Source organism: Thunnus maccoyii, chromosome 12, assembly GCF_910596095.1.
Source record: "Thunnus maccoyii chromosome 12, fThuMac1.1, whole genome shotgun sequence".
Classification (NCBI taxonomy): Eukaryota; Metazoa; Chordata; class Actinopteri; order Scombriformes; family Scombridae; genus Thunnus; species Thunnus maccoyii.
Window position 1 is genome coordinate 23,231,100 of NC_056544.1, and position 14,988 is coordinate 23,246,087.

Here is a 14,988-nt window from a genome sequence, read left to right on the forward strand (position 1 = left end):
AGCATCCGTTTGTTATTGTGCGTATGATTTTCCATCCGTTTCCCATATTGTGATATCGAATAATATAATTAAGCCATCAGAACACACAGTAATCATAAGAAGAAAGAAAAAGATGAAAACTCAAGAGTATGTATGTTTTATAGGTGCAGGGAGACCGATAATGACACCTCAAATTCTGCTGTTTCTACATGTTTTTAAAGATCCCATGAAACGGCATCATGTAGTATAATAGTAACAGTATCAATACTTCCTTCATGTAATGTATTATTTCCTTTTGTAACAGGATGTTGGGGTGGGACATCACAGTAGGCAAAACAATAGGTTGCTAGTTGTAGAGAGAAAGATTATTAAAATAAATTGAGATGATTGAATTAGTAGGACATTTTAGTTACACCCAATTGAGGGAGTATAAGGTCGCTATTGAAGATGCAGCATTTTCTTAAAAGTTCAATCGCTCATTTCTCAGGATTTTTTACACCAAAGATTGCAGATAAATCTTGTTAAGCAAAAGGTGACTGGAATTAGATTAAATCAGGCTTCTTCTCACCACCAACATTTCTAATCTAACCTCCCAATAGGCCAGTCTCATTCAGCTGTATGAACTCAGACAAACCAAATACAGAAAATGAAGACTTTTCTATAATCACACCAAAGTAAACAAACAGTTTGAGTGATTTTAAGTCACCTGTAGATAGTGCTCTGCTCTTTGGCCACTACAGCCTGGAGGTCAGTGAGCTGGAGAAAGCGGTCGTGGAAGTAGTGCAGATGGAGAATACACACAAGCAGGAAGGAAGTGGGAATGAAAATCCTGGTGAACAGCTTGGCGACTGTAAACTGCTCCAGGCCCAGGTCCTTTAAGCTGCACAGACGGAAAAAATTAAGAGGAAACAGACATGAGCTTAAATCCTATCTGATGTCCCCCAAGTGAGGAAGCTCTCAGGTCTGAACCTATGCAACTGTCTGAGTGCAAAGGAGGTTGATAACTATTTTGCTAGAGTGCAATTAGATTTTGTATTAATTTTATTACTGTAATATACTATCACAAATCACTAAAACAGTGATTAACCTTCTGCACTGCTTTCTGTAGCAATACAAATAACATGTACATATAAAACAATACATAAGGAAAAAGCAAAATTCCCTTTTAAAATATAAAACAATATTATATTCAGATATTAAGATACTGAGTCCTTGAAAACACCTTAAAAATGAAATACAACCAGGCAAAGCAATCTGCTTATTACACTTGTACATTCTTTTTCAATGTGTTTTCATGTGTTTTTGATATTGTGTAAAAATATACCTCTTATGTTTTTGTATTTTGCACTGATTTAATTGTAACCATAACCATATAGAGCTCTCTTTCCTGTGGTCTTACATGAAAACAGTGTTAAAATCTGAAGAGTTAGGACAATGAACACATTTAATTTTTCAAGCTCTTTGTCAGGTCAAACATGTAACACTTACATTTGAGAGCTTAAGAGAGGCTTCAGACTTCAGTTAACTATGTGCGTTGGAACAACTACCAGTATTTTAAAATCCTATAATGCATGTTTTTTAATCCAGAGAAAAAAAAAACAACATGATTTGACGACTGAGCTGTGGCAAATCTTAAAATCTAACATTTCCTGATGCCTGTCTGGGAAGTGAGCCCAGCAGTGAGTCAGTAACCTGCTTCTCAAGCCTCTCATCTTTCATTGTAGCTCACCCTTCTTCCTTCATGCCTAGCATGCTGGACCAGATGGCCAACGACTTCTTAAACTGGAAGGTGTAGACCAGGGTGAGGACCAGCATGGTGTACATCACCACAGACATCCAGAAGTACTTCAGGATTCTTCGCCACCACTCATAGTGCACCTAAAACAAGAATATTTGTAATAAATGTGTGTCAGAGGTTATGACTACTCTGACATTAACAGCTGTGATGCATTAAATCAGGGTGCACAGAGGACGTCTGGATTTAGGGTGACTGCTTTGTTTTACTGTGGGCGTAATAAAACAGTCAAGAATACACTGCGGATTATGAGCCAGCAGTACACAAACTTTATGACACTACTAAAATTGTCAGCATCTTCTGTCTTTGGGAAATTGAATTTGGAAACTCTACAGCGGCCTACCCATGCACCCATACACTAAGTTCAGACAACACTCAGCAAACAGCCTCATTTTAATTGGTGACGAAACATGTTTTAATGCATCCAGTTTGTGTTTCAAAGGGTCTTGTATGCAAAACAAACTTTTTTGGTCTGAAGGTTTGTGCAAATTAAAGAGAAATTTATTTCATTGTACTCTGACAACATCCAAAATATTCCATAGATATTCAATATGTCTGTCTCAATTTCATGGAAATGTGCACAGAGCATTTGGAGATGTGTATATTATAAAGATGCAGCATCGAGAATATTTTGATTTGATGCAACAGTGCAGCCATAAAAAGTGGTATTTAGGATTTCAGTCGACAATGTGTGTCTTAAATGGTAACGCTTGAGCAAGAAGATACAGGATATATTTGAAGTATGTGAAAAAAAATGTTTGCTAATTGAGGGGAAATGTAAAAGAAACATTGGGAATATGTGGTTAACACGCTTAAAAGGTCAAAAATGGTGCACACAGCCAGGAGGTACGACGCACTCAAGATCACAGGTGTTTTTTCGTTAACTTTACCTGGTAGACCGCCACGCAGGAGAGGAACATCATCATGTAGATGATCTTGTACATGACGATGGTTCCCTCGAAGCTGACGAAGAAGAACATGCCGCCACAGATGTAGATCCAGTATTTGACCAGCATCGCCATCACCATGCCGCCGAGAACCTGCATGATGTCCTGCTCGTCTGCCTCCTCAGAGTCCTCTTCCTCTATAAAACACAACGGCGGATCAGAAAACTCTGCGCCAACTAACTAAAACTGAATACTGGGCTCGTATACGTCTTGAATCAAGATGTCTTCCTAACTATCTTTTAATTGTTTTCTTTTAATTCTAGTTTTTTGCAGAACTGACAACTGACCAAACCTTATTTGTTGACAATGATGTGCTTAAAAGCTCCAGAATTATTTTGTCAAACTGCTTCTCATGAGGTCAAGAATGAATTTTCATGCTCAAATATTACATATATAAAGATGATCATATACAGACAGTACAATAAGCACAAACACACTTACACCCACAGTATATAGAGAAGCATATACATAAACACGACAATACACCTGTGCAGGAGGGCAAAGACTTTCATAAAACCTCATAGCAGCATGAACAACTGACAGTCATTTTAAATAAAAAGGGAAGATACTACGCATGCTTGAATCCCACAGAACAACATATTTATGTCTTAATTAAAATCTAACCACATTATTTGAACATATTGGACGGTGAAGATGCTTAAGCTGCCTGGCTGAGTATTAAATTAATAACTGACTTTGTTTGACAGAAGTTTTGAAAAGTCTTTTCTGATCTTGAACATTATCAGTGGAGTGATAATCAAACCTTTCTCCCTCATGAAGTGAAGGCAGAGATCTAGATCACTTGCAAAACTGCTCAACATTCTTCCCTGGTTGTGGAAATAAACTTAAGATTGTAATATGTGCAGCATAATTAAACCCAAATAAAGCTAAAAGCTTCCAAATAAAGGCAAGAAACTTCAATCCTTTCTATTCCTCTTCTACAAAGTTTAATCAATGTAAAAAGTCACCAGTCCTGTTATGCTTAAATTCAGAAAACTGCAGAAGATACTTGGTTAGTATCTGCAAAAACTGTCCAGTAGAGTTCATCGGTTGTGCTGGCAGCTGGTGGTCATTTCCAAATTTACTCATACTGTAACCTACAGTATATTACACAGTATTTCTACTACAATCTGATTTTAAAAAGAGCACGTCGCTTACCCTTCTTCTTCTTCTGATCCTCCACATGAACATCTGAGAGACCAGCACTCTCTTCCTTTTGTTTTTCCCGTCTCTCTGTAAGCGTCTGTCTCAGCAGTAGCCAGAAGCTCAGCAGACACAGAACCTACAAGGAATAAATAAAATGTTTAGATAAATATATGACCAGCAAGAAAAGACTGAGGCAATAAATCTTCTCAATTACTTTAACCTGCTGGGATAAGGGTTGTCTTAACAACAAGCGGGGGAATTTATATAAATCAGAAACGACCTTCTAAACTTAAATCGGATTGTCTAAACTTTCTGACATGTGTTGTATTCATCTGGCAACATAAACCCTGAAAATAATAATTAGTGAAACAGTTTAACCCAGGTGTGATATACAACTGTCCCTCCGCTCTCGAAAGTGATGAATACACACACTGATTAATAAAACGGAAGTGTGTGATTAAAAAAAAACACATTAAGGTCGTTATAAGGCCCTTAGGAAAACCATTTGAGTCTGAGATGACCTACTAATGTATAAAATGTCATTTTAGACACAATTAGGTCAGGTTCTGTAGCTGCCAACATGAAAGACTTTGAGCTATTCCAAAACATGTCAAAAGACTAAAAACATGACCTTCTCCTTGAGGAGTACACTGTGTGACTGTCTACTCTTATTTAATTAATTGACTATTAGAGAAATGGATTTTGACAGTCTCATTTAGTGAAATGTTGAGTTTCTATCTGAAATATATATCCCACTAGCTGCATACAGAGTACATCTGTTGTTGTGACTCGATCTAAAAGGTCAGTTTTAATGACTGTATGGATTTCTAGGGGGCGGAAATTATTGGCAACGTCAAAATTAGGAAGATTCTTCGGCTTTTTATTTAAACTTCCAAACCTTGGACGAAAGCGAGTGGAACGGGTTTTCCTTCTTGAGAAAGAATCCTGAGACTTCCTCCATGTTCTCAAAACTATAAATGTACTGCAGGACGATCAGCAGGTTTCCGTAGGCCACCATGAAGGGGGACGACAGCATGGCGTAACGCCGCCGGTCCCTCACCATCCACAGCATGCAAGACCACATGAGGAAGACAAACGTCAGCCAGCTGACGTACGTGATGCTCCAGGCCTGAAAGAAATCAAATTACAGACAAGTCACTCAAATGTCACAGCTCTGTTGTTGATGGACGACTTATAAAGGTCAAATAAAAGATGAGGACTGATTAGTTTACATCCAGGTGACACTTTCACTTAGTTTTCACTCCCTTTATTTACAGGTTTATGACGTACTGGAGGCTCAACATGACCTACAGTAACTAGATTTTATGAAAGAAATGATTTAACGCAATTGAAATTTGTTAAATATATTGTATTGAGAGTCAAAAACAAGGCTCACTTTTGTAGATTTTTGTCTTTCCTATTGTTTTTCCTTTTCTTTTATCCTTCTGGGATGTCGTGTTTTGAGTTTTGGCTCTACTCAGGAAGCGTACATGGTGCACAGAGACGAGAGAAACCGCTGGAAAGTCAAACTGAGTCCAGCAGTATGTAAATGATGTCTATGTATTCTGATTTGGTCTCTTAGGGGAAGGAACTCTGCAACATCGCACACATGTTTTACATATTATAGCCTTATAAATTTGTTGTGGCTAACATGCTAGGCAAACAATTGCCTGTTTACACACCTGGCAGACATGAAGCAACATTGGTATTTAATTCCTGAGGAAAAACATGCTCAAACTCAGAGCTTTATTGCAAAAAAAGAAAAACTGCTGCCTGATGTGTCTGAAAGTCACAGTTCATCAAACCAGTACAATGAGGTGAAAGATGCTTAAATGCTACAAAGTTGAGGGGAACTTGAGGGCCGTGTGGGTTCATCACTGTGAGCGACTCCTTTTATATATTACACATAGTCATTCAGCCAGTTGTTCATATAAAAATTAGATTAGTGCAGCTTTTAATGCAGAATGTGTCACTTGGGTTGATTTGGTCCTTTTCTGCGTAGTTTTTTGTAGCCGTGTACACATGTAAATACTGTAACTTACTTATTGTGTTACTCAGATTTGAAATAAATATCTAATTCTAAAGATTAAAGTGTCTCTTTGCTGCCAATCCAAAATCAAAGTCAAACTATGTAACTGTTACTTAAATTAATTTTGATTTATCCAGGACTGTTCAAACGAGAACAGATGCTCTTCAGTAATACCCTGCCACACATTCGCCCACAGAGGCTGCCCAGTACAACCACAGTTTCCTCCTGTTGGTCAGCCAGTAGTTCCACTGGAAGCAGAGAGAGGGGTTCAATGCTTTGCTCGAGAACATCTTAATCAAAGTTGATCAAGGAGGCGGGAGCGTTTGACATTTACTGACCGCACCAACGTTTTTCCAGCAGGTCTGTGGGTTTGAATTTGCGTTCGTGTTGTGTAAAATTAAACTGCAAATACAAAACGTGAGCCACATCATCAATAATTAATAAGTAGAATGGGTTTTAAAGAATTATTTTGTCAATTTCATAACAGACTCAACTCTTCTTACAGAAAGTTTTTTTTTTTTTTAATAATTTGCTTTTGGTCAATTTTAAATTCACAAATAAAAGTAATTTTAGATGTTTGCCTTTCCAACATCCAAATAGAGGACACAAACACAGCATAAGCCTGCGTCTGTGACTTCTAGCTTACACCACCTGTGGCTGCATAACTCACCATCATGGCTATGAGAGCACAGATGTAGCTCTGTTTCATGATGAAGTGGAAGACCTTAACCATCGCACCGACTCCTCTTTTCTTCATCCCATCTTCTCCTCCCTCAGACTTCTCCTCTCCTCCTTCCGACGCCTGATCCTCCGGAGGCAAACACACTTCGTACACACACTCTTCCTTCTTCTCTGGTTGGACACACAAACACAATTCATTGTTAAAACAGTTAATAATAATCCGTGGCATTTTGTGAGTAAAGGTAGGCACTCCGGGTGATTTAGTGGATGGGGCGGCGGCTGTGGCTCAGGAGGTAGAGCGGGTCAACGAGTAACCGGAAGGTCGGCGGTTCGATCCACGGTTGCTCCAGTCCTCACGTCGAACCGCAAATGGCTCCAGAAGGCTGTGCCAACGGTCTGCGAGCGTGTGTGTGAATGAGTATTAGGACTCCTTGATGGGCAGGTTGGCACCTTGCATGAAAGCCTGTGCCATCAGTGTGTGAATGTTGGCGTGTATTGTAAAGCGCTTTGAGTGGTCAGAAGACTAGAAAGGCGATATATAAATGAAGCCCATTGACCATTTACAGTTGAGCTTCCATGGTGTTGGGGATAATTGCAAAGTCAAAACCTGTGCAGAAGAAGCCAAAATATCCTGACTTTTAAATCTAAAAACATTACACTTCCAAAAAATGCAACTCAACAGAGTTCATTAGACCCCTTCCTGCCTGCTAAACACTCACATCTTTCAAGCTCCAAGAAACCCAGCCTTCTGTTCAAAATGTGTAGTCTCCAACTCCAGAGTAATTTTCTTTACAAATCTCCTCCAGAGGCAGAGAAGACATTATACAGCTGCATTCACAGGCTGTTGAGTACTCCCCGTGGCGAGTAAATGGACTTTGAAGTGTCAAATCAGCAGAGTGTCCCTTAAAAGACAATTCTGTGATTTCAGTGGCAACAAAGTAAAAGAGCTGAGCAGCAGAGTCAAAACAGTAAGTCTTGTACAATGTCACAATAAATATGACAAAATACAACAGAAGGATAACAGAGACTGTTTATAAATCTTCAAAATGTTCATTTCGTCTGTTAATACTCTACATCAAACTCAGCCAATTTAATGTCAGCATCACATCCTGCCTGGACTGTCTGTTTTTTTTTGGACTCTTTGTGTCTTTGTGTTCTGTCGGTTTCCTGTGTTGCACTTCTGTTCAGTCCTTTTGGTCATTTGATTTTGCTCTTTCATGTTATTTGAGTTGTTTCTTGGAAAGATTATTAGGTTATTGGTAAGCTTGTAGTTCTGTGTTCCTTGGTTTATTTATCCAGAGACTTCAGCGTTTCTCGCCGTTATGTTGGACTGTTGGGCTGAGTTGAGTTGTATCTCTGAAGGACTGTCTTGCATTATTAGTTAGCTTGTAGTGTTGTGTACTTAACTTTATGTAATTCTGGGACGGTTTGATTTACACTGGGTTGTGATTTAGAGTATTCTGGGTTTTGTTTTTCTGTTACTCTGTGTTTCCCTTGTGTGTTCCCAGCGTCTTCCCAGCCTATCAAGCGTCGCTTGACCTGCTTTCCTGCATTTCGGTCCATTTCCTGCTACTCACCATGACAGTCAGCTTTCCTAAGTAAAATAACCTTATTTATAACATGGCAGGTAAACTGTGAGTTTATCCACCCGGTTTTAAAAGGAGTTTCAAAACTGAGGTTTTCATAGTTTGTCTCAACCCACAAATAACCATATAATACTGTAAATTAACCTAAAAAAAATATATCATTTTGAAAACAAGGTTCTCACATGGTAGGAGTGTTAGTTTAGGTTTTAGCTACAGACAAGGGCTTCTTTCTGATATATACTGTACATATAAAACAGAAGTGCAGCATAAGCCTGCTTATGTAACTTCTAGGTTATACCAGCAGTAACCTGAGCTGTGATTTTATTATTTTATTCTAATTCAGTTAAATATTCTCAGTACAGATATTCCACTTCAATTTTCACATTATTCAGTCTGATCTTTTCAAGGACATTTAGAAAGAAGATGCAGAAGGTAAGTAGCTCACCTGTATCGTCACTGGGCTGGTCTATTCTATACTGGGGGGTGGAGTACAAGTCCAGGCAGCCTGGTCCATTGTCAGAGACGAAGTCAAAGGACGTCCCATTTGAGGTGGGCACAGCCTGTAGATCATCATCAGAAAATGACAATTAAATTTCTGTGATTAAGGAACGGATTTGTTACGGGACCACACTACTGTACAGGATTCTGCCCCACAAAGACAAACTGCTTTTGTGTGATTAAATGATTTAACAACTGAATATTCAGCTTTTCCACCACAAAAAAATTGATCAAGAGGACATTTTTGTTAGTGTCAGTAGCTCCTTAGTTACTACAGTTTGGCTTTGTAGGGATAAATACTGTATACGGGGCAATTTTTCTACTTTTCACACACTGCACATTTGATTTGATTGAACCCAGTACAAACTGCCTCATAACTCAGGGAATTACTTTGATGGGAAATATGATCAACATGTTTTACATTTTTTTGCAACATAAAATTTTTACTGACTTCTGAACATGGCAGAATGATCATTTCAACCAAATCTGCAGTCAATAAAAGTCCTATGTTTTACATATAAATATTCACCAGATGTTTCCCTCAGCTTCATTGTATTGAAATCATTTATAGGTAAGAACATTTCCCATTAATAAACACAAACAACTTTTGCATCCTCTGTTTTAACTCAGAATCACTTGAACGACTCAACTGAGCAGATAAAGGCAGTTTGACTTAAGCTCATTTGGAGCAGGATTAGCCTCAAATGCTGTGATGTTAACTATAAATTTAGTATAGCTCTCGGCAAACTGAACCAGATGGAAACTTCTCTCAGCTTAAGGATAACCCTGGTCCATGAGGGTGCAGTGTGAAAAGCAATTAGCAGAGATTCCTTTTCTTGCAGCAGGACTGAGGGCTAAAGGGGGGTAAGATGCACACATTTAAGACACATCCAGATCAGCCCCCACCTCAGTTGTACTGATGCCATCCTGGGTGGAGAGGAGCTACAGTGGGAGGAGAAAAGAGCATACAGGGCAAGGTGTGTTATCGATGAGCTGCTGAAGTCAAAGGCATCCTTGTTCTTTATAGTCGCTGATAAGCAGGAACAAAGCCGAGCAGCACTACTCTGTAAATCGAGCCCATCACTCATCTGTGTCTGCACACCCTAAAAGCTTTTAAACCTCAGGAGGTGGCCGGTGGAGACAGACTACGGACCTTGATATGGGAACAAGGTCAGAATGTATGTGTGTGTACAGTACGCGAGCGTGTGTGTGTGTATTTCCAGCTATAATCTTACCAGAGATGAGTCTATTACGAAGGTGAAAGCTCGAGTAAAACAAGATGTAAACTTGTGAAAACAATCAACCACCACAGCTCGAGTTTATAGTTAAACAAAGAGTTTGTTTCCTGTTATTTTAAAACTAGTACTGCAGTGAAAAGATGCAGTACTAGTCCTTCTTTTCTTGTTAAACAGTTGAACTGAATCAAATTGTTTCACACCAACATCGGTTATCCATTGTGAGAATGCAATAAAGAAACGTGTTATTTGTGTTTTTAGCTGCCAAGCTTATTGAAAGAAGTTAATAACATTCTTAACAGATCTTCCTGATATTGTGAGGATGTGTTACGTTTTCCACATTTTTGTCCTACAAAGCACAAATTTTCTGGCATGTATTCATGTCCTCTAATGAGCAGAGAAACCCTGAACCCTGAAAAGTGTTTTAACAATAGGATACAGGATATGTTTGTATTGCCAACCAAAGCACGACTGCTTCATGACTTGTCCAATAATCAATACTTCGTTAGTCATGTGTGACTATTGACCCTAACGTACGTTTTTCTCATCTGTGCCCTGGCGCGATTCCCACCACATCTGCCTCTTCCTGTTGGCTGAGTTATTTGTTCCGTTTCCCACCAGCTCCTCCTCTTCACACATATCGTCATCCTTGATGTCCTGAAATAACAGAGATAGTCAGTGTGGATAATATATATCTTCCCCTATAGTCTCTGGGCTCAGTCCTCTATTGTTCAACACAGATGATACTCTAAGAATCAAACTTTTAATCAGCTGAACAGTAGGAGGTCAGTATCTGAGGAGGAGTAAGGTGACCTTTTAAAAAGGGATAATTATGTTGTCTTTTTATATTTCTTAGCATCATTTCTTAACATGCAGCGCAGTATTCCTTGTTTCAAGAATTATGAGCTTCAGTATCTTTGAACACGTCAGAGTAAAGCTGAACTAGAAGATGACACTCGTTCAAAAAAATGTTGAAACAGTTCAGTTTGTAAAATATTTGGGCTCAAAAACAGACAAACGCACTTGTTAAGTCTGTGATTTTCTGCATTAAACATCTCATTTTCCATTAAAAATTGGTAAAATCAATTCACACTGTTTTTGTAGCAGCGATCCCTGAGGAATTTCAGATTTCCTTATTAGTTCTTGGTTTGTTTCTGGTTATGTTTCCAGTCCTGGCTGTGGTCTGATATTAAAAAGTGTCAATCACATATTGTTGGCCTTAACACAATGATTCATTTGTTACTACACAGTCTCTAAATTATAACACTGACGTAATAAGTAGGCAATGTTTTTTCATCTCCATATTTTCCGTGTGCAGTCAGCTCCTCTCCAATACTTTCTCATGTCTCGTTCCTTTGGATACTTTGATTGAATCAAGGTTTAACTACTCTGTTATTTTGGTGAACGACTGCTGAATAAAAACAGGCAATAAACCACAAATCAACCGTTAAATTAATTGAGCGATTTGATAGTACATCAGGGTTTTTCTTGTCGTTTTGGCGAACACGATGTACATCATAATCTGGCATCTTCACTATCCAGTAAACCTGTCAGCTGCTGAATTATGTCGTAATCAAGTTTTATTATTAGTGTCTTCTAAAGTGTAAGAGTAGGTGAAATCACACACACACACCTCTGTGGTGAGATCAATAATGCATACAGCCCCACAGGTTTACAGGGAACTATTGACCCCTCTATAAAAACACTAATCTATAACTCCATTACAGGACAGAGGAACTAAGCCTCGAGCCCTGAGGTGAAAGAAGATTTCAGGAGTCAGGGTCTTCTTGAACGTGACCACTGAGTCCACTGCTTCCCACACTGTGTGACATTTTACTGAGAACAAAAGTGGTTTGACTTCAGTCTTTAAGAATAATTAGATACCACTTAGGCCAATCAGGTTCTCACTTTCTCAGTCCTAGCAGTGTTTAGCCATACAGATAGTTATAGTTTTATTGGAAAAATTTGGAGATATCAGTCTCTGATTTCTGCCACCAACCCAATATGATGGGGATAAATGGAATTTCATTTGTAGTGCTTAAAGTGTTAGAAAAATACATTTTAAAAATTCAACAGCAAATTTTCTTTACAGAAACATTGGGTCTCATGCAAGAACAACTTTATATTATCTTAAAACTCAGACTTTTTTTCTGTGAGGTTTGTTCTTATGAGTGTTTTCAAGTCAGAGTCAAAGAAATCTCTTAATCGCCTGATGAGTCTCACCTGTCCCAAGAGCAGCTGCTTGTTTATGACATTTGATCATTAGCATGATCAACACAGCTAAAATTGCCATATAAGGCTCCATGTTCCACTCTGTTTGTGGGTAAGTTCGCCAACAATGTGTCATCAGAGCAGCACAGAAATAAAGAGAGAATAGTTTGACATGGAGATGCTAAAAACGTCTTTTTAAAACCAAAAAGGGGTCATAACGTCTAAAAAACATCTCCATAAATTTAACATTAAGTTTGTTTTAGTTATATATTTCTAATTAGTTGGCTTTGGTATCATATTTAAACTCCAAATTCAGTCAGATTAAGACATTATAAGTCAAACAAGTGTTTCTCCCCTTGTGAAGAAAGGCAGAGACTATCTGCTCATGACTCGTACGACAGGTCTCGACCACTCGCAAATTTCACTCAAACCTAAGAGAAAATATTAAGTAGGAGACAAATGGTGAATGCCACAAATTATATGTACGTGCCACTTAAGGACAAATCTGTTCGTGCGAGTGCTTCTTGCATGAGGCTCAACTACTCTGCACAGTCCACAAACACAGTCTGAACCGTTTTCATTGGCACTACTTTCTATTAAATAAACAGTTCCTATGAGCATGTTTTGACATTATAGTGTCTGCATACTATAATATCTAATATATGAACTGACCCTTTACATTTCGTCATAATCAGATGAGCGGCAGTTCTGGTTATGCAGAATTCTGACTTTTAATTACAGGGCCTTCATCAAGAAAAATTGTGTTTTTTAATCCCATTTTTAATTGTGTGTTGATCAATTGTTGTCACTATTTTAAATATTTTGGTCCTCAGACCTTCATCAGGATAATTTTACCTGGTTATTGAGGATCTGAGGACCGAAACATTTTTAATAAAGTGAGTACAAGTGATCAACAGTGAGTGTGATTTATTCTTCTTATTATTAATTTCTTAGCAACTGACATTAATGAAATTTGACCTCAGTGCTCATTGTCATCAGATTTTAAATAAAAAGTGTACCAGTAAGTCCGATTGTACGTATGAATGTCAGAAATGCATCGTCGCTTCATAATTCATCATATTTGGCTCAGTGATGACTGAGTGATTAGGTAACAGTTACTTTTTTTTACCCCTACGGAGCTCTGTAACACCGTAACATACTGTAGTGCCAAAATGTGTCTGACCTGCCTTCATGCTTTGTCAAAGTTAAACCAACAGTGTCTCGGATATCACCTGAGCTACGGCAGACAGATCCAGCCAGTGATCAATAGTCCTGGAATCTTCTATCGATACAGTTTCTCTGATCACGAGGCCACCTGGCTGCCCATTTAATTCAATCTGAATCTATTTCAGTTCACTGTCTGGAATTTACTGTGGAGCGTTACGGAGGTTTTGTGTGCTGATTTCGACTGAACGTCTTCCGCTGATGCTCGCAGATTCGTCAAAGCAGGAGCTCATTCGAGTTTAACAGCATAATTAATACTTAAATCACATGCTGTTTATGGGGAGAAAAGCATGTTATTTTTATCTGGAAATGATAATCTATGTTTTCCCTTTTCTGTTTAAATCTAGATCTGTAATTCCACCCTCGGATACTCTAATACTGTCTTTAATCAGTTATGTATGATTCGTTTTTTGTTGTAATTTTGGGATTGAGGGTTGTAATTGACTCATAGTTACATACATTTGTCTTTTTCTGTCTTGTCCTCACTTAATTGTTTCCTACATCTCCCAGAATGCCCAGGGACACATGTACACAGGTAAATTGTCCGCATTAGGCTGCACTGCGTACTTGTCTGCTGAAGCTTCCACATGTATATTTCTTCCTTTTTTACTTACTGATAAACGTCACTGCAAAATCCAAACAAGCACCTTTGCTCTACGATTTTTAAAGGAACCAAAATATGACATTTTTGATTCTGTTCTGAAACATTTTCTCTCTAAAACCCCTGAAAATATCTCATAATATCTACCTTTGGCCACTCATATATGGAAACAAGGCAAATACAACATAAAACAACAGATAATCCCAATAATTTACAGTACATCACAAATAAAGTAAGTTTTTAGAGTATATTGTCCCTTTAAGACCACCTACAGTATATTATGTAACTCTAATTAAATTTAGTAGTTCAGTTACTGTAAAATTTCAGCCTATACAAATCAATCACCTGATCGCTTCACCTCATATAATGAACCTGTGTGGCCAAATTATTGACATATACTCTACAGTAAATGTCACACCACTGTAAAGTAAAAAAAAGGTCTCTGCTCATGTGCTTTCTCTGCATTTCTGTTTGCTGTCCTCACCGTCAGCTGGTCGATGGGTTCCTGCAGCCAGAGGCGGATGAGCGTGGCCAGCGTGTAGTAGAGGATCAGCAGCATGATGGGATTGACAAAGTGGTACCACTTACGCTCCGGGTGCACAATGAGCATCCATGTGTAGGAGCAGTTACTCTGAACAATCGGGGAGATGCCAAATACACTGCGGGGAAACACAGACATGTATATGAGGATAAGAGCAGCAACAGGTTTAAATTGTAAAGATGATAATGATCACAAACAACGCTTGACAGAAGTCGGTATAATTTTGGTGTAATTTGGTGTAAAAAATCATTTAACTGTGTTTCCAAAAAGTCAGAAAGTTTTTCTCCATTCACATTTTATACCTGACTAAAAAGTTTCCTGAATTCTGACCTTATATACAAGTTCACAAACTATCAAGGCTTCTCTTTCAATCTATCGTAGTTGAAAACATAATCTGGCTTCCTTGAGTTGTATTCCCCTTCAACAGCCGCAGGAGGAAGCAAAAAGCATCAATATTAGTGCTTAAACCTTTTGTGAACCAGCCCAAAGTCATCAATCAGTGAACTCGACTGTTT

General features: G+C 38.4%; 1 protein-coding gene across 3 annotated transcripts in view; it reads right to left on the reverse strand.

Annotated features, from left to right (window-relative positions):
* LOC121908099 (piezo-type mechanosensitive ion channel component 2) overlaps positions 1 to 14,988 on the reverse strand; it is a 98,063-nt gene that overhangs the window by 44,621 nt on the left and 38,454 nt on the right. For all 3 annotated transcript variants that reach the window (XM_042427799.1, XM_042427800.1, XM_042427801.1), the window contains 9 exons: positions 14,417 to 14,591; positions 10,434 to 10,553; positions 8,609 to 8,723; positions 6,567 to 6,748; positions 4,766 to 4,996; positions 3,880 to 4,003; positions 2,665 to 2,858; positions 1,709 to 1,857; positions 686 to 859 (listed from right to left, as the gene is read on the reverse strand). In XM_042427799.1, the coding sequence (XP_042283733.1) occupies positions 686 to 859; positions 1,709 to 1,857; positions 2,665 to 2,858; positions 3,880 to 4,003; positions 4,766 to 4,996; positions 6,567 to 6,748; positions 8,609 to 8,723; positions 10,434 to 10,553; positions 14,417 to 14,591 (1,464 nt within the window). The remainder of the gene's footprint in view (positions 1 to 685; positions 860 to 1,708; positions 1,858 to 2,664; positions 2,859 to 3,879; positions 4,004 to 4,765; positions 4,997 to 6,566; positions 6,749 to 8,608; positions 8,724 to 10,433; positions 10,554 to 14,416; positions 14,592 to 14,988) is intronic.